Below are 20,246 nucleotides of genomic sequence, written 5' to 3'. Positions count from 1 at the left end.
CAGAAGTGTCTGCTCTAATGACCTCCAAGTGAATGTGTATTGTTATGGACAAAGGAAAAGTTCAAACATTTACACACATGCATGCAGATAAATGTACATGTACTGTACATGCATGTGACTACACATGTGAATAAGCATGATATAGAAGTACAATCTTTACAAGAAGCATCGGGACTTGAAAAACCAGCCTATATTTGGTAAAATAAGTGGGACAGTTTCAGGTTTTCAAGTCTGATTTCAGGTTGCTTTCACTCTATCTACCGCTACTTCTGATTTGGCACTGATCCACATTCGAATAAAAGAGACAAGGAAGGAATGTGTTTCTTAGTTGTAGGTGTAGGATGAAAGCCCCAGATACCAAACAGTCGTGTGAAAGCCACTTATGATCAGGAGAACATTTTTTTAAAAAAAGAAAAAAAAACAGAATTTCTAAAATGGCTCTTAAGGGAGATGGAATTTGGGTCATATGGGAAAGAAGGCAAGGAAGGACAGGGTTCCAGCACCTCAAGGACAATGAAATTCCATGAGTTTTCCATGACCGAATTATGAAAATCCATAACGAATAATGCGATTTTTGGACCATTTGGACTTTTAAAGTTGCAAATACAATGCCGCACTTTATGCACTTATTTCTGATAACAGAAATCACAAACAGCGTTTGAAAAATTCCATGACTTTTCCATAACTTTAGTTATTTTTACAAAATTCCATGACTTTTCCAGGCCTGGAAAACAAAAACAAATTTCCATGACTTTTCCAGGCTGCAGGAACCCTGAGGAAAAACCACCTTGAAAAAACAAGGTACCACTTTTCCCAAATCACGTATTACACATGAGTATATGTACTCCTGCCTGCATTGCAATGCATTCACTTCAGACGGCCTGCACGGCCTTAAAACCATTTATGGTACATGTGTAATTCCGCATGGAGCATAAGCAGTTTTCCTTCTCTGAATGCAGAAGCCTGGGGAGGTTATTTTAAGAACCGTTTGGCCACGTAACACTAGCAAAAGGGCAGGGCACATTTTTAAGCCCGCAAAACAAAATGGCGTGCCAAAGAAGTTCATGCCATTCCTGGGGGTCTCGAATCAACCTGAAAGATCAATTTCTATTTCTAAAAAGTTATTAACAGTGGGAATGTGTAAACACTGTGAGGACAGAAATCCTGGCTATGACAGGAATCTTTTAACAGGTTAATATAAATTTATAAAAATATATTAACCTGTTCCAAATGCTTGACAGGTGCGGCACTGAAGACGCACCTGCATGTTCATGAACACATGGATAATGTTAAGTCCTTTCTTATACTTGATGGAGGCCTTTTCACACTACGACCTCTCAACCCAGGTTGACCTCACCCCCCCCAACCCATGACTGCCCTGGATTGAAAATTTGTTTTTTCAACCCCATGTTCAACCCTGTGATGTTTCCCACTTGTTCTGTGGGAACTGGGCTTATTGGGATGAGTTCAACCTGGAAATAAGCAATAAATATATTCTCAGCCCTGGTCCAGAGCAGGGCTGAATTCAGGGTTGAAATTAATCTCGGGGTTGACGCAGGGTTCCCCAGGGTTGAAAATTACCAAGTGTAAATTGTCACCAGTTTTCAACCCTGCATCAACCCCATGATTTGTCTTGAGTGAAAAGGCCTTAAAAGCTGTACATATGGGCTGAGTTCGGGTGGCTTGTTCTCATATGTTCACAAACAGCTCGATTTGTTGTTTGTGGGTTGGCGGCTCGAATGCCAGGAACAAACAACCGGTGATAGTGGTAAACACCATGCAACATATGGCGGCGATGCATGTACATTATTCGAGAGATAATGTTTGGATAACTGGGCTAGATTCTTTTCTTTTTAAACAGGAACATTTATTTCTGCGTAATGGAAAGTAATTAATGCTAATTTTGCGTAGCTGTTAAAAAAATCAAAATCTCACGAGTTTTTCCGTATGTTCCTGTAAAACCCTGACCAGGAGGTGGTGTGTGATCCTGTTCCAAGAACAGTGTTCTTGAGTCATGTTCCCACCGTTCGAGCGCGAGAACAAGAAACCCTATTGAGAACAGGCTGCCCGAACTCAAACATAGTGTACTTCTTGTCTTCATGAAAAAACAAAGCCCTGTACTGGTACATAGGTTGTTACAAATTTCATTTCCCTGAAAATTACTGGTAGTACAGTACGTGTACACATATCTACATCTCTCTCATGTCTGCCGGACAAAGTCAACCATCCAACATTCTTGAAATCTTCCAGGTCAAAAATTATGATTAATGAAGAAAGAATTCGCATTACCGCTGCAATAAATCAATGAGCAAACAAGAGCTCTTAATGCGTTCAGCACAAACCTGCAAGATTGAAATAGCGCCCTACAAACAGAACACGCTCCAGTTCAAGCAAGGGATGCTGGGATCATGCTTGGACAAGAAGGGGCAGCTTGTCAAAACCAGAACTTTGTGAAAAGGACTGAAAAAAAAAGTTAACCAAAAAAAACAGAACAATGGAAGAAATCTAAACCCTCAAGATTTATTCTTTGCAACAGTCCCTGCATATTTTGCTCTAGGTCATATTTAAAATCAACAGTACAGGCCCTCTGAATAGATCTCATTCACAGGAATTCATTTTTGATCTTGTTCCCTGGATCTACATGTATTTTATTCAGTGTAATCCCTTATGCCAGACTATTTGGGGTTCCAAGTATCACTTTCTTTTTTTTTTTAAAGTGGCTTAATACATTTAATCCGTCACAAGCTTTAAATCGTTCTAAATTTAAGCTGGTATAAATTTGTAATGAACTTATCTGCATATTTCGTTGGAGTTATTTTTACTCTCAGGTTCCAAAATAAAAACTTAAACCTCACTTTCAACTCAAAATGGCCGACAAATGAATGCAACCTATTGCTGATACCTGATCTGATGATCACAGGAACACACTAACTGCATTAATTAATCCCTGCACATAAGATTTAAAGGTCCGGTGCAGCATTACACATGAATATACGACATATATATACATGTACGAAGCCCTGCAATACAACAGTTAGGTATTTTTCAGATTCATTTCATGTGTGGCGGATATTAAAAATTTCCAGAGGAGACAGTGAGACTGTACAAAGATAATTAACTCATTTTGGGCTGCTGCCAGTGATGACAATACCAACATTAAATGCTCATGAGCATCTGTCTGGGCAAATTGTATCATCTCTCACTGGGGAACTCAGGAGCATGCCGCATTTTCAGAAAAAAAAAAACCCGCCGTCAAGTCCTTTCTGAGCTCATCTGAAGTGGAGGCCAAGAGACAGATTACACAGGCATAACATTCTTGATTTCAGACGTCATCCCCAAGGCACATTCATGTCCACGTAACATTCCCTGAAGGGTGCAGCATGTATGCAATGCACATTACTGCCTCGCAAGGGGAAACTCAAGGTTTGCAAGTGGTCATGCGGAGAACGTCTTCGAGATTCTCCCCCTGATACACACACACACGCTAGTTTGTTAACCTTGTATGCCATCGCCTCAACCATGTTTAGATGTGTTCATTGTTCCACGCTTAATGTCTTCATTGTACTGCGCATTTGAACATATCTATATGAAATTTGTGCTTTATAAATAAATAAATTATTATTATTATAACCTTCACATACTGCAAATGTTAACAAGGGAACCAGAATCACAGAAATGTTTGGCTTGAGTACATGTACAATGTACCTACATTCTTACAAATGTTGTTGGCAATTTATTTGGCAACAATGATGCTCATCTATATGAGAAGTGATTCTAGTCATTAGCTGCTGAAAAGACCTAGTTTGACCGACCAATACGTTTTATCCACAATCCTCAGTTAAATCTTAGTACACCTGTGGGGGGGGGTACCTTATATGTACATGCCCTTCCCAAATCAGGTAACAGGCCTGACCTTCTTTGATATGCTAAAACACTGGACACTCCTCCTACCAGTCGCTCCATGCAATGAGCAAAGGACCCAGACCCCCAGAAAAACTTGTCGTCATAATGAAGACAATGCACTGGCCAATATCCTTCAGTTCATGATGAATTATTCATATTGCCTTATATGGTCAATGGTAATGAGGGCTGTCCGGTTCAGAAGTGACTTTGTCATACACGGACCACTGACTGCAGGCTTCCATTGGACAAACATCCAAGATGCGCGTTAACTTCCAGTTCCATGGTTCCACGTACACATAGCTCCGCGTGTGGGGATGGTTGAAATTGGTTTAAAACATTTCAAAACAAAACACTTTATTTCAATTCACAAGTGACCCAGTTGAGTGTACTCATTGCTAAATGTTGCCAGATCTGCACATGCTGTGACTCGCCTTACATGTGACTCGCATTACCAACTTTCAGTGTCAGATGTGTTATCCTATGTAGATAACCTACCAGTAGGGTCGCTGTTGTTATAATTTGGTTTAGTTAACACTGAAGGAGGAGGTTTATAATTGTGAACCTCTATATAGAGATAACTTTCTCTGTACCTGATTCAGTGGGTCTGTCCTGAAAAGGTTGGGACACGGAATTCTTGTCATAAAATAGTGTGATGTATAATATCTCATCTGATGGGTCAGAGTTCAATCATTTCCATGCATGATATTTCATCAGAGAATTTTCATGTCAAAAAGCCAGCAAATATCACTTGAGGTTTTCAAATGCCAACATACCATCATAAACATTTAAACAAAATTAAGAAACTCAATGAAAAAAATTGAGTCCATTTTCTATCCTTGCATGGAAATGCCCATGTACCATATTATTGTAAGCCACAGTCATGTACTGTAATTTGGGCGCAGCCACAAATGTACGTACAAGGAAATACCCATGTACCTTATTATTGTAAGCCACAGTCATGTACTGTAAGTTGGGCCCAGCCACAAATGTACGTACAAGGAAATACACGTGTACAATTCAAACAGCAATTGATTTTTCATTCTTCCTACTTGTTCAATGGCGCCCGCAATCCAAACCCACCTCAAATTTCTCAGACACATTCATCGGCTAGAAATCTAATCCCCCAAACAACTAAGCATATCTTTTTGGCCCATCCCCCAAAAGACTTCTGACAATCTGACAAAAGAACAAGATCTGCAGGAATGAAGGACCCCTGAATCGTGACTGACCGCGACAACAAAAGATTGTACGGGCAACGCTGGTGTAATCTGAAACTTCTTTCCCTGTCCTTTATCATCATTCCTTTTTTAACGTCATAAATAGTGGAACTAATAATCGCCCGGAAAGAGCAACCCAATCCAGGAACTTATAGTGATGGAGGCCCACTGTGAATTGCCTCATGCCAGGAAATTGCTTTTTCATCGATGCAAGTACGTACGTACATGTAGCTCCATTTACAATCAGAATTCCGATTACAACTTATGATTGTACACCTCTGATGCAGGCAAAACTTACAAATAACTATACATGAGTCACTGGAAAGAGAAAAATATGAAATCTGTGCAGGTGTACATATACATGTACATGTATAAAGTATTACCAACATGTACTGTATGTACTGTATATTACAGAGAGGCAAGTGACAGTCATCAAGGTGAATAAACATTTACGGGGCAATGCCATGAGCAACTGTAAGTATGTTGATGTAAATTTACAAATGGGTAATTCCAGAAATTAGGGGTCCATTGTTTTTTCGTGTCCCTGTCACGTCTGACATATGATTTTGTAAGTTCAGAACACATTTTCTGATTTCCAAGAGTGATGAATGAATGCAAATTACCTGCCAAACAAATAGCAATACTTTGGAATCAATTCCAGTGATATTTCCATGTCAAACAACAAAGGTCAGATGTAACAGGGACACGAAAATGTCACACTTTTGGACCCCTAATTTCTGGAATTACCCAAATACATGATGACGTGTGTGCTAACCCTAGGAAACAACTGGACTACTACAAAATTACTGTATTTCTGGTAAAACCACAAGGAATGGGAGCGACGGACGGGACATTTTTTCATTTGAAGGATGTACAAGAAAATGCCAGCACAGGCCCAGAGAACACAGCAGGGGGGCAGTAAGCTACATGTGCTGTGCTGTCAAGCTAGCAGTGTTTCCCTATATTTTTACCCAGCCTTGAGCAATCTACCACCTGTTCACTATGAGCATCAATGTGGAGGCTTAAACGGGATTGAGACCGGTGAGGGATTTCCGTTTGAAAAAAAAAATAATCAATGTCCATTTTTACAAACAAATTCTGTTCCGCCTTTTTTAACTGCAAAAGGGAATAAACATCTTTGTAAGATCGTATAGTTGCTCGACTGCTTCATTCAAACTAGAGCTGCATGCCTATTCACTCATATACTTTCAGGTGTTGCAGAAATTCTAACCATAGGGGAAACACTGCTTACGGGACTAGAACCTTTGCTGTATTTTGTATACTGTACCCGGTACGTTAACTGGGAAACTTACATGTAAGTACGCCATCCGATTACACGTATAGTCACAACTCAGAAAACATAACATTATTACAAGTTTAATGCAGACGGCGGAATGGCACTTCTCTGAAACGGAGTGGGAATACATATGCTGTTGTCTAACATGCACACGACCAACAGGGCATTGCACAAATGTGCAGTCCATGTACATGAATGCTTATTTCCTTTGTTCAAAAATTCCAAGGTCAGGATTTCTCCAAACTGTCTTTGAGATTAACATAAATTACCTTGGCGTTTAGCATACATACCCTTCTCATTATTACTGGTGACAGAAATACCCGTAACTTTAAGCATTTAAGACCTCCCCAAAAAGACATTCCATTGGCGACTGAAAGAACTGATGAAAGTACTTCAATGCCTCAAATGATATCTATGGCACCGTTGCAGGCAAAAGCCATTAAACTGTGGTCCGTGTTTAATGCATGTTTCAGTGGGCCCCTCACTTGTAACATCCACATTATGCACAAGTTATTCCCACTGGCATTTTGTTGCTTGTGCACAGGTAGTACATTAAATTAAAGCAACTTGTTTAATGGTCACTATGCCAAACAAGCAATGAATGTAACATAGGGAATCCTTTATTATGCTCGCCGGTCAGATGAATGATGCATGTTGAACGATTGAATGTTCCAGAAATACAACACACTAAACAACAGCTTACAAACACTACAGTGAACACTACCGGTACATTGGTGTGCACGGATCCTTATCAGGATGCTACAATGTTTGTTTAGTTCCCTGTAGACCCACTGGGAATAGTAACACTACTCCACATACCAGTATTCATAAAAGTGAAGAGACTTTTTTCCTTCCACCTCAGTCTGGCTACATTGCTTCGAATTGCAGAAAAGCAAGAAAAGCATGACAGAAGTCTGTGGTGAAACAAGTAGAACTTTGCAACTTCGGCACGCACAGCGTACTTGAAAACTGAGCTAACATAAACCCCCTGACAACTGACGGGCAGGTGATTTGATTAAGATCACTCTGTGGGATTGGGAAATCAGTCATGGTGACTATTGGCATATCGACCTGTTCGACTGATGGACCGTCCACACTGAGCAAGTGAAAAACCTCTTCAGTCTGCTCACTCAGGTGCACAACCGAGAACGTAAAGCAAAGGCACGAACTCTGCAGCTTGTGTGTGACTGGCAGTTAAGAGTCCATTATCGCGTAGGGGTTAAGTCAATAAACATTCTGAGACTAAAAAATATTTTGCTAAGCAGAAAACACACAGGGGGCCTAAGCCCTTACCCTGCCTGCCTCTCCCCCCCCCAAAATATTAAGATCTTCATACCACCAATTTCACGGTGCTGCTAAGCACAAAATATTACGCTAACAGAAGTTTCATGTATTTCATCATGGAGCTATAAAACAGATTTCATGAAGACCGTAAGCAGTGAGCACAGCCAAAGACGCGCTTACCTTTGAGGGCAAATTTGCTTAACCCATTGACAAAACAATGACAATCTCTAAGCATGCGCAACTGTAAGCACTCAAGCAGCTCCATGAAAATGGGTCCCTGTACGGTAGATCCAGGAGACCATGGGGGGGGGTCATAGCCTCCAAAAAGACGAGCAAAACTTTTTTTTTAAATGAGAAAAGGGCAAGTTTGGAAATTGTTTCACATCCATTCATTTAGGAAGTGTATAAAAAGTCCACCCCCTCCCAGATATCTCTCCTAAAGGAAATTTTCAAATATGTTGGCCCTTCCTCACCACCACCACCGCAGTTCTGGTTTTCACATTAGCCGGGATACTACACTTGAAGCACTTCACACAGGGACCTTGCAGACACAGTGCTGAGGGTCCAATCCCCAGCATTTATATGGATAACAAGCTCTGGGGATAAATGTAATTAAAATATAAAACAGGTGCTAGGGACCCTGGGGTCTTTGTGGCCTTGAGGTTTACTGATACAGACGGAACACCTGACAACTCAGATGGTGATGTCTCCCATCTGCCCCTGCTCAAATATTTATGCCGGTTAATGACAGATTTGGTCTGCCAGTAATTTTCAGCTTCAAAAGGACTGTGAATTTTATTTATCAACTATAAAGGAGAACCAGAATCCCCCCCCCACATTAACAGTTGATGTACAGAAGTGTAGAGACAAAAGTTAAAGGTGTTTTTCCTTTGAAAAAAAGAAGAAAACTGCCTCATGTTCAAATTTTGCTTTTCTTCTTGTTTTCTGAGAACTCCACAATGTTTAGACGCAGATTTCATTTCAATAAACCATTACAAGAACATACATGTCTGCTATTATTCACGTGCATTGGCTGTCATGAAAAAAAATTCTTATTTGCGTTTTCGTCCATGTTTTTAGTTTCCGGATCGAAATCTGCACAACATTTTGTCACACCAACAGAGCTCTGAAAAAAAGCTGGATACCATTTCATTGATGATACTTGCACTGGCCAGTGATTTAAAGGTTGCAACATCTCCAACGAAACTGGTAAACATCAACGTGCATGTTCATGTCATCCGACCCATCACCGACGTTAATGAAACTGCCACCTTGCCAGCAAGACAGATCCGGGACTCAGGTGTGCTCTGGAGATATTGGGTAGGTGAGTGATTGTGCGTTGCTATGACGGAAATGAGACAGGCGGCTAATGACAGAAAAGACTGCTGGTACCTTTTGGTGACTGACACGTATCGCATGTGCTATTAGTTGCATGGAAGATAAAAACTGATTAAAACACATCCATCTTTTTTTTACGATAGGGTCCTACAAAACACATGCAGACTTGCGTGCAAACGCTCTCATGCTGTCTGACAGATGCTCATTTAAGAACATAAAGCAAAGCTTTTTCAGAGACAATTCTCTTGTTTACATAATTTCTTCTATTTAAACTACCCATCTACCCCAAGTAGCCCCATGAGGCATCAAGACATGTAGCCTACATGTATACAGATATGCCTAGCTGTATTAGGAAGATGCACTTAAAGTCGACATCTTCATGAAACCTTTGGATGGATTCATACTTTTTCCCACTTCCCAGCAAATCCATTGGACAAACACGAAAAATTAACCAACCAATTAACAATTAGGCCTAACAATCCACCCTTTCACAGCAATCAAAATGTCGGGAAATTGGTTGTCACTATATTGACAGATTTACATGATTAAATGAATCCAGGCTGTCATAAATTTAAAATCATAAACGAAAACAAAACATGCAAGAGTGTTTTCTGCCCTTCTCGCTGACCAAGAATGGTCTTGCTGCAGATTCCTCCTGGACGCTAGAAGAACGTGACGAGCGGCTGCCCCGAGTAATAAGCACGTACCCGGCCATGAATGGGGTTTCATCGCAATGCTGCCGACTATAAGGGGGCTCTCGAAGCGGGTGAACGGCAGTTGCCCTAATGCAGCTTCTTGTACTGCCCCTCGGCAGCTTCCTCTCCAAATCTAACCAAGACTTGGGGAACCGCACACCATGGAACAGCCCCACAACGACATCCAGTCCATCCATTTTGTCCTTGTAATAGATCCCTCTGGGTTTGAAATCATCTGATGGTGACTTTCTATTAATGGGAAAAACAGCTGTAAAACCCTTGGGATTTTTTTTTTTTTGGTTGACGGAAAATATTTTACCAGACTATGAGGAGGCAACGTACACGTACAAGTATTTGTTATCAAAAGTATTAGTCATTTCTTAATGGAGGGAACTGACATTAACGGAGTCACCTTTGATATTTGCATTGTTAAAGCCTCAAAAGGAATAATGCTCCTCAATATGGATGTCACCTTCGCATAAAGACCGTGTCCATCTCTTTTTGTGAATTTTTATCACACGGTGATGAGAGTCTCCGGTACATGAATGCGTACCTGCTCAATTATGCTTTCTACCCGTGCCAGGTATGATTGATGGCCAGGGAGTTTACACAATGTATGTGAGAAGGAAATACATGGCTGTACCAATGTACTTCCGTCATTACTGACCGAGACCAAGCTCTGAATTGCTTTTAAGTGTGTATGTAAAGTGCGCAGGTCTTCACATCTGCAGGTAGGTATGTGCAGCTCACAGTAAAGTACACTGTGACCTGTCACTAAACAGTGACGAAAAAATGCCCTTTACTTTAACAGCTGCAATTGTTTACATCTCCTGTCACATTACCCAACAAAAAAATAACATGACACCTGAGATGCACATTAAATTTACCGTTAAGTACAAGCACAGTACAAAATTGAACAATTTCAAGGAAAATTGGACAATTGCATGCTTAACCAACAATATAAACACATCAATAACCTCAACCAAGCTTTATTAATGCACTTGGGTACTTGGGAATTACAAAAAAAAGGGAAACTGTTTACATTTATTTTTCTTCTTTTTTCCCATGTCAAAATAATTCTTGTACTCATATATTATGTACATGTACATAACATATATATGCATGTTAAGTTTGTACTGTGCAATATGTGTAATGTGAACTAAGAACGCATTGTTGCATGCATAATAATGCAGCATTGTAATGTACATGTAGGCCTACATGCTGTGGTTTCAAACTGCTGAACTCTGCCACACACAGTGCAGCCAGATGGCATTCAGTTCCATTTCAGCCAATGACTGCGTAGCGCTTGCTTCAACGTACTAGACAGCCCGCACTCATTTGTATATATTTCAATTAACCTATATCAAGAGTGGCAAATAGGCCGGTAATCAAATACAACATCATCAGGCCAAAGACATTAGGTAGCCAGACCGAAACCGTTGGAAAATCCAACGTCGGATTCGCTTCAATCTTCGTTTTACGGGACCATTTAGTAACCACTCATCCGAAGCGCACACTAAGCGCACATGTATACATGTAATACCAGTACGTGCACATGTGCATCTGCGTGGGTACTTTCGTGTTTATGCAGTTGGCTGGCTCACGGTTACTGTTCAGACATGTTACAAACAGCCTCATTACACAAGCAGGTACGCTTTTAGTGGATAACAGTGTACACACAATTGAAGATGCCAATAGACCGTTAGCCAATGGAGGCCATATTTCATGCACATCATTTTTCCAATTAAAAATCAAGGCTCTGCTGCTAGAAACTTGCTGGACTGTAATGTACAGTACATGTACATACATGTACATGTACAAGTTCATCAAGGTACAAACAATACATGTAGCTTGACTGCACCGGCTAACTCATGTGACCTAGAGTGGGTAACAAACATCAGCAAAGAAAGCATCCTCCCAAAGCACAAGGTGTCACAAGCGTCATTTACCAAAAAGAAAGCCGACAGTTGGCAAAGTACATGGACTCAGACTACTGATTTGCTGAGCATTATACCAAAAAATCGGCATTATTTTGGGGAAACAACACCAATGACACACTTTGCTATGGAAGAGACGCCAAGCTTGTTGATATCTGATACCCACCAGGTCATGTGACTTAGCTGGCACAATGGGTAACTGACAGGCAAATATAAACTCAGTATATACAATAAGTCTATGCATAATTGGTACAGGTAAACATATATAAATACTATTCATGGACATGTACACGCAGCTGCACATTTGGATGTCATAAGCCGGGGGGAAAAAAAGAGAGAAAAATCGCCACAATGAAACAAGATTTTTATTACAATGGTAGAATGTGTGATTCAAGTCAAAAGAGTATTGATGATTTAAATAATTTAATTCCAAAAATTTGGGGTCCATTTTTTTCCGTGTCCCAGTCACATCTGACACATGATTTTGTAAGTTCAGAACACATTTTCTTATGTCGAAGAGTGATGAATACATTTTCTTGCAAATTACCTGCCAGACAAATAGAAATAGTTTGAAATCAATTCCGGTGATATTTCCATGTCCAATAACAAACGTAAGACGTAACAGGGACACAAAAATGTCACACTTTTGGACCCCTAATTTCTAGAATTACTTAGTTCCATGATTTGAGGGTAAATTGCACCATACCAGTCCCCTTAAGAATTCAGAAAGGCTTGAAGAGCAATGAATAAACGGTACTTATTCCACAAATTTTTGTCCCCACAACTCACTCTAAATTTCCCAAAGAAAAGAAATTGTCCCCTTAACTCAACACAGCCAGGGCATACACAAAAGTACAAATGTAGAGCATTTGAAAGGCATGCAACTTTCTTCCACTGGGACCTACATGTAACACAATGGAAACCCTTTTGAGTGGAAATAAGTGCAGGTAGACGTTGCCCCTCCGTGAAATGGAAGAAACACAGTCAATGCATTAATTAGAGGAGCAAGTAGACAGGCCCACAGCCTTCAGTAAAGGAACAAGGTCGCCCATTTGAACTTAAAATCTCAGGTGCAGAAGGCCAGAGTCCAAAGGGAGGGGGGAAAAAAAATCTGTGAGGGGTTTCACTGAGTTTATGAGTGGCATTCCAGTAACATCAAGGGTGGCTTGCATGCCCTGGTTTTCCCAGGCACTTGGAATAGTCTACGGTCTATTGGCGCAATTAAAATGACAACTGGCGAGGATTTACAATTAATAAGTGAAGTAAAGTTTGTAGACTGTGACAATTTAAAATTCAGCAAGCTAGCACATTCTTGATACCATTACCAGTTAGTGTGTAATGACTGTCAATAACACGGAATGACTTTTCCCTCTGGGACAAATCAAATTTGTGCCCCCCCCCCATTTTTTCTATGCCATTTGTAGGTATGGTATTTCCATGTCGATTGTACACTTTAACTCAAATAACGATGCCACTGATGCACATGTAAAAAGTTGGGTAACTTACACGGAATCAATCTTGCTGGCTTGGGGTGAGGTTTGCATTTAACATTGACATCACTGAATTTTTCCAAGAGCATTTCTTAGAACAGGCTACATACGAGTATTTAAGCGAGACAGCGTGAACTTGGAATGTCTTTCAGTTCCACAAATTTGGCACTACCAAACACAATGCACACTGTACATATGCATGACCTCGTGGCACGGGCACCCATTAACACAGATACATGTACACATGTACAATGAAAAATATGCCATCCAGTATACATCTGAACAGTAAGTGTACAGTGTACATGTTGACGTCTCCTCAACGCAGTTCACTTTGACTGTGGCAAACATAACTTTACCTGTTGAGGGACTTCCTAGCTTTACTCTTACCATTTCGTCACAGTTGGGGTATTTTTATTCAGACATTTGGCACTATTCAGCATCAGCAGAATGGAATGTTTCCTTATAAATCTACTGCGTTGGGGAGAACAAGTGCCAAATAAAATGAACTGTCAACCTTGTGTAATGTACAACGCAGTGAGAAATCTGGTTGCATTTAACACAGGTTTTTCTCCCCCAAGCATTTGGCCTATTCATCACAACAATCACGCACTGTGAAAGGTCACCCCAAGATCCTCTTTCCACAGTAAAACCCTAAACACAGCAAAATTCTAGGTAATATGGCTAAATTGGCATTTTTAGGGCTTATTGTGTCCTCTCCCTGCACCTGTGTGATAGTGACACCAATACAGGTGCTGAGCTATGTACATGTAGAGCTTCTTTGGTATGTGTAGATATCACCAACAAAACCACAGTGCATACAATTCAAGGTAAAATCAGCCACTGAAGAAAAACCAAGAATGTACATCACAAAGGGTACATGCCAGTGGACAATCATTTAGACTGCGGTTAATGATGTGCTCAGACTACACAACTGCACAGTGTAGCAGACAGCACCATCTCCATTCACCACCATGATATTTACAAAACATCCCGCTGCTTAGGACCATATCAGACGAGTGGTCTAGCAGCTCACTACTGACCAGGATGTTCCGTTTGAAGAAAGAGTTCCACATAAGGACAACACTTGAGGCCCTGTGCCCAAACCTATAAGACTTGTCTGAAAAAAAAAACAAGTGTTTTCTAAGTATATGCTTTGGAATTTTCTTTGCTAAATTGCACTTATCAGGACGTTGTCACTTTCTGAAGGTTGTTATAACAATACATTGTAAGGGAAAATCAGTGTAGTCTGTACATCTTTCCCATTTGAAATCTGATCATTTCAAGTGTTGATCAGGATGAACTACATATGCTAGTAAAATTCATTTTGTTGCAATTTTTTTAACCTTGAATTTTTTCATTTTTATCAATTTCTACAATCATCTACATTTTGGAGATACGTGTAATGTGCAGTTTAAAGAAAAAAGTTGGCTCAGGATGTACATGTAACACTTATTTCCATTATTCAAAGATTTCCATTTGGGAATGTTCGAGAGGATGGCACTATTGAGGCTTACTCACAAGAATATTTAACATGTGCCCAAGGATATCCTGCATGTGCACTGCACCAAGTATGCGCTATAACCATTTTCAACTGAATGGGCACAAACCCAGGGAATCTGTGCAAGTGAAACACAAGGCTAAGAAAGGGCATGTGTACTTGGCAGCGATGGTACTCAAATTTCCCCAACGGGCATACAAGAATTTCCAAACATTTTGTTTTCAGCTCTTTACTTTCTGGGAAGAGTGACAAAATTGTAGCTCAGTTTTTGCACATGGGAGAGTCATCTCCCTTTGTTCAAACTAAAATTTACAACGTTATAGTCGCCACTGCACATAACAAAGTGCTAGGTCTACTTGTACTAAAAAAACAGTTAACAATAACCATGATAACAGGTTCAGTTTTGTTTTTCCTTCACACAGTTTTCAAACAGTAATTGACTGGATGGTATGTGCATGGAGCCTTCACTTAGGTCATGTCAGTACTCAGTAGTGCACTTGCATTTAGTAAAATCAAACATTCCACTGGCACCTGTACTTGCATGACTTGGCAAGATAAAGATTGACCATCCGTGGCCATGCTGACAACAGATTGCATTCAACTTCAACATGTTCAGAGTTGAGTGTTAATTAGGGCCTACATGTGAACTGATTCCATCAAAATTAAACTCCTTACTAAATGCATACTAGCATCAAAACCAAATTCCTAACCATGTTAACGGCTACCATGGCAAACAAGACGACACATCAGCATGAAATTGCATTGATATGCAGGAGGAACAAGACGCTGACTACATAGGAATCCGGCTACTCATTCCACGTAACAGCACCACTGTACTGGTACGTTACGTACCCGCATCCGGAGAGGGACTGTTGTGCGTTGTTTGGAGGTCAAGAACAGATGGAGATTGCGTCAGATTCCTTCCAGCAATCTTCACCGTGTCTAGAATAATCTTATAATTCCAACTCACCTGTCTGTGCAGCACAAACTGAGGCTAGAAATAGGGCCAATCCGAGTGAAATTAACGTGCCCATTTTCGGTTGCAAGGCAAGTACCGTGCTGATGCTGTCTGCTCGATCGATTGCTAGTGTAGGCTGGTTCCTTATACATGTATATGCGCTATGCTCGCGCTCGTGGGACATTCACTTTGCGTAAGGTGTCATTAACGAGGCGGCAGTCAGATTGTTGTATGCGTGCGCGACTCGTGCCTCAAGTCACGTGATTAAATTAATTTTGGAGGCACACTTGAAATTTCCTTGCCCTTATTAAACGGGGACGGCATGGCTAGACCCCAAAGGAAGGAATAGATTTTAGGCTACTAACTTTTTGCTGCACTGTTTCTGTAGGTCACGTTGAACCTTCAATAGTTCGAAATTTGAGACGATATTTTTGGGATCTTTAAACTGTTGATTCAATGTTGCACAATATTTTACTGTTGTCCAAAGTCGGAGCCTCTCCATTTTTGTTAAATTTAGTTTGGGCAGTCCTGCAGGCTTTTATTTAACATGCGCGTCGGGACCAACTTAAAATTTATGTTTCAGTTTTTGTTACTTCCAGTCTCTCTAGACCGGACCAACCCTAGCCTATTGTAGTTTGTGATAATTTTTCATTGTTGCGACGTTAATTTTTGTAATGTAATTAGAAACTTGAATCTCAAAATATCAATCCATCAATCCAACAGTCAATCAATAGGAGTTTTTTTTAACATTAGAGCCAACGTCACGGGGGGGGGGTGTCTGGGGGACAGGGGCAACTTTTGTGAACTAGCCCTGAAAAACTTCCCATGCGAACCATCCTCGAAACGCTTTTGATCTTTAAATTTGTGTTTTTAATTGCTCGTGCTTCTGCCATTTTTTTTTCTGTTTGCACTGACAGTTTACTCAGAAAATTCCTTCAGTCCTCATTCGCCCACTCCTAACCTGGGGTGGGGTCAATTGGTTAAGGTTTGCTTTCCAATCATGGGTTTGGAGGTTCGAATCCAGCTGCTGGCAGTATGTTGTGGCCCTTGGCAAGCCACGTCATCTCTGCTTGCCTCTCTCTCCCCCAGGATTATAAATGGGTACCAGCATTCGCTGGGAGGCAAGCTGTGTTGGACCATGGAGGAAGGAGGGGATTGGACTGGCATCCCATCTGGGGGTAGCGAAAATATTCTCAGTCGTTTCATGCCAAGGAATTTAAGGAAACCAGAGATAAACACCAGCCTGATGAGCCAAATTGACTCGGGCCAGACTTGCTAACCTGGGTAGATGCATTTTGTAAGAAAATGAAGGAAATGCAGCTGAAAACATCTTTTAGTAACGGGAAAGTACTAAAGGCGGAATCTACTGTTACCCTTTTTTCTCACTCTCTCAAAATATGCTGGACTGGCGGCTGGGCCGGCCACGGACGTCCGCAACAGCGCCCTCCTTTGATGAAACAGAGGTGGCGAAAATGTGAAACCAGTTTTGTTTACAACCGAGTAGATGAGGGAATAAAACATTAAAGGGGTATGCACGCTGCTTGATACATTCAAGCTTAAATTAGTAACCTTTTCAAGGAAGATGGATACTTCTTAAAAGTACGAAGAAAAAGCTTGTACCGGTGAAGACAAAATTCTAGTGTCACTTTCATCTTAAGAGACCATCCTGAGGATGGAAAAACACCCTTACCCCTTCAATACATACAATAAGATTTGACAGACAGATGAGTTTGCCTCATCATGCTATTTTATGCAAGCACATGCTCAGTTTCAATTGTTAGTGGGGAGCAAAGGACTGAGATGTATTTCAAAGTTTTTGTAAATTAATTTTGGAACAATAAAGAAAGAAAAAAATGACAGGTTGGTGAGCACCCCCATTGCCTAGGCAGATTGCATAAAGAGGGTATTTAATAAATGAAAATCCTTTGTTCCTCACCAAACAAAAGAAAAAAGTTGAAAATCAAGTTTCTACTTAAAAACTTCCATGAATATGAAATTCTTTATCATGGATTTTATTTGGTAATTGCATTTTTACAAAATTAACATTAAAAAAAATCTGAACATCTTCTGAGTTGTAATACCAACAAGACTTTGGAGTTGGTATAATATTAATGGATGTTTAATACTCATATTATTTACTAGTGGTGGGTCAGGAAGGGGGCGGGGCCAGGTCTCCACCTCACCCCTGAAAAATTGTTACTGTTTAAATATAATGACAGACTGAAGTTTTTAGTATTTCCATTTTTCCCTCAAGGAGCCTCAAAAATCCCTTAATGCTTAGCCTCCCCCTTCAGGAAAGGCCATTACGTTTACTAGCCAAAGAATTTGCCCCCCCCCTAAAAAAATGGACCCTATCCAAAGAATTTTTCTTGATCCAACCTTCTGCTGGGTATGAATTGCTTTTTTTAAAGTTAATTGTTAAATCTAGACAGCCCCTTTAAATAAAGAAGTACCTGACATGAACTACACGATTGTTTTGTAAAATTCTCCAAACAGAAATTAAATGCTGGCGACAACAACGCTCTCAGGTTGCCGGTCGCGAAGAAGTTACGTCCCCGATGTTCTTAATCTTCAACGACAAATTACTCGTTTTCATGGAACAACATAATTGGCTAGGTGCACCCTGCTGGTGGTAAATGGACATGGATAGAAATTCAGAGGAACAGAAAGCGGACTTCCCGGAGAAATTTTGCATCAGTCACTCGGAGTCCAGCGGCGGTTCGGAGCGGGGCAGTTCGGTGTCCTCCTCGTCTGCCGACGGGGATGATCACACGCACTGCGATTCCAACAGCACGAGCGAAGAAGGTCGATTGAGGAGGCTTTTCCACACGTGTGATAGTGATGGGGATGGCTTCATAGACGGGTAGGTATTGACGAAATGGCCTGTTTACTTAGAAAGAAACCAACAATTGAAAAAAATTGATATGCCAAGACATGATATGCCCAAAGTGATCCCACAAGCATGACAAATAAGGGCTGGTTCATACTCACTGCATTTGCACACACGCAGTGCGTAATGTGAACACCACATTTGACGTTCATACTTTCATGTTTTCTAAAGTCTCAGCTGTGTGTGCGTATCCGACAAAAGTTAAATTTTTAAAATTTGTACGAATATGCAAAAATTTGGTGCGTACCCACTATCCATGATTTTCACAAACTGCGTGCAAGGGCGTGTATTTTCATTACGCACTGTGCTTTCGTTCACGCGCTGCAGACACCTCAAAATAGACCTTCGCGCTGCGTACACAATGAATACGCAGCGAGTATGAACCGGCCTTAAGTGTTAATGATCTCTAGAATTTTGGGATAGAGGATTGTTCCGGAAAGAGGCTCACATCTGAGCATCACTTGACACCCGATGCACAAACCCTGCGAGATTAGTGTGGAAAATTTCAGTGTTTTCAGAGTAAATGCTTTTCCCTTCTAAATGTGGCATTTTAGGACATTTTGTGTCTAATGGCTAACAGTCCTCAATCCTTCACCTGGTTGTTTTTGTTGTTTTGTTTTTTTTTTGGTTAAATCTAACGTCCATGACAGTATAGTCACCAGGTCCCTAATTTCTCCATCTGTTGTCAAATCTGACATGTCAAATCAGTACATGTCAGTAGCAAAATAAGGGACCTGGCAACTATACCGTCATGGACATTAATTTGGTTCTAATTTTAGTTATTCATTTCTTTAGTTTGTAGGAGTGTTTCTCTGATGTTCCTTTCACTTCTAAACATTGCATCTCAAAAACACCCAACTAGTCACACAGTACTCCCTTCCAACAAAACAGCTTTTCATGTACATTTGCATTATTGTTGAGCCAGTGGGCAGACTGAATAGAGAAACCCCACAAGAGCTCTGAGGCAGAGCCAAGTCTGTCTGTCCCCCACACTGAGTCACTTTTCTTGAAGTATTCCCTTAGCCTTTTGTGTTGGAACCGTGGGTAGACTTCCTTTTGACTTCCTTTCATCAATAAATTTCACGCCAAACTGATGCGATACTTGTAGATTCTGGACCAAGTAGTGTATTTCTGGACATCATTCATGTACATTTACTCAGTCATTTGGGTCTGGAAGTGGAGATTTGCCCGCCCATTCTGGGTGGGCACTCAGTAAGATGCGTCCACACTTTGTCGTTTCAGCACACACGACACCTCTGAATTGTTGAATCCCAAACAAGCATGAACGACTGCTAAATACAAGACTTACAGTAGGACAAAGTAGCTGCTTACAGGCTGTCAAAGAGGTTCTCAGAGGTATACCCCGAGCTGTACATGTAGACGCTGAGAGATAAGGCCCAGGGTCAGGCTTCATAATCATGGAGATCCTACTGGTCAACATGGGGTATAGTTGATAATGTCATTCTGACCACTCTGTCAGATCAGGACAGCCCAGATGTGTCTTCTTTGGACAAAGGATGGATGGTCAGGAATCAGGATGCCATCCAGGCATTGAATTTCACGTGGGCAGAGTAATACACGGTATTACTATGAATGGTTTTGAAAATTGGGTTATTCTAGAAAAGCCAGCTGCCAGGATTTTGTGTGTTACGATAAACATTAAGCCGTGTGTGCATGCACCGCAATCTGTCTATGGGTATCCATAGGTGTAACCACAAGAACTGAGCTATGAAATCTGT

At 40.8% G+C, this 20,246-nt stretch overlaps 2 protein-coding genes across 3 annotated transcripts in view; one reads left to right on the top strand and one right to left on the bottom strand.

Annotated features, from left to right (window-relative positions):
• Positions 1 to 15,783, bottom strand: part of LOC110977232 (neurexin-4-like) — a 39,503-nt gene extending 23,720 nt beyond the window's left edge. Inside the window, exon 1 of the mRNA XM_022231175.2 lies at positions 15,630 to 15,783. Within this exon, the coding sequence (XP_022086867.2) occupies positions 15,630 to 15,693 (64 nt within the window). The 5' untranslated portion in view covers positions 15,694 to 15,783. The remainder of the gene's footprint in view (positions 1 to 15,629) is intronic.
• Positions 15,784 to 18,105: 2,322 nt separating this feature from the next.
• Positions 18,106 to 20,246, top strand: part of mcc (MCC regulator of WNT signaling pathway) — an 80,817-nt gene continuing 78,676 nt past the window's right edge. For both annotated transcript variants that reach the window (XM_022231192.2, XM_022231186.2), the window contains exon 1: positions 18,106 to 18,480. In XM_022231192.2, the coding sequence (XP_022086884.2) occupies positions 18,254 to 18,480 (227 nt within the window). In that variant the 5' untranslated portion in view covers positions 18,106 to 18,253. The remainder of the gene's footprint in view (positions 18,481 to 20,246) is intronic.

This window comes from Acanthaster planci, linkage group LG08 (genome assembly GCF_054643075.1).
Source record: "Acanthaster planci isolate LZ-2023a linkage group LG08, COTS_SCS, whole genome shotgun sequence".
NCBI lineage: Eukaryota > Metazoa > Echinodermata > Asteroidea > Valvatida > Acanthasteridae > Acanthaster > Acanthaster planci.
The sequence above is the reverse complement of the archived record's forward strand: the minus strand, read 5'-3'. Positions and strand labels throughout refer to the sequence as shown.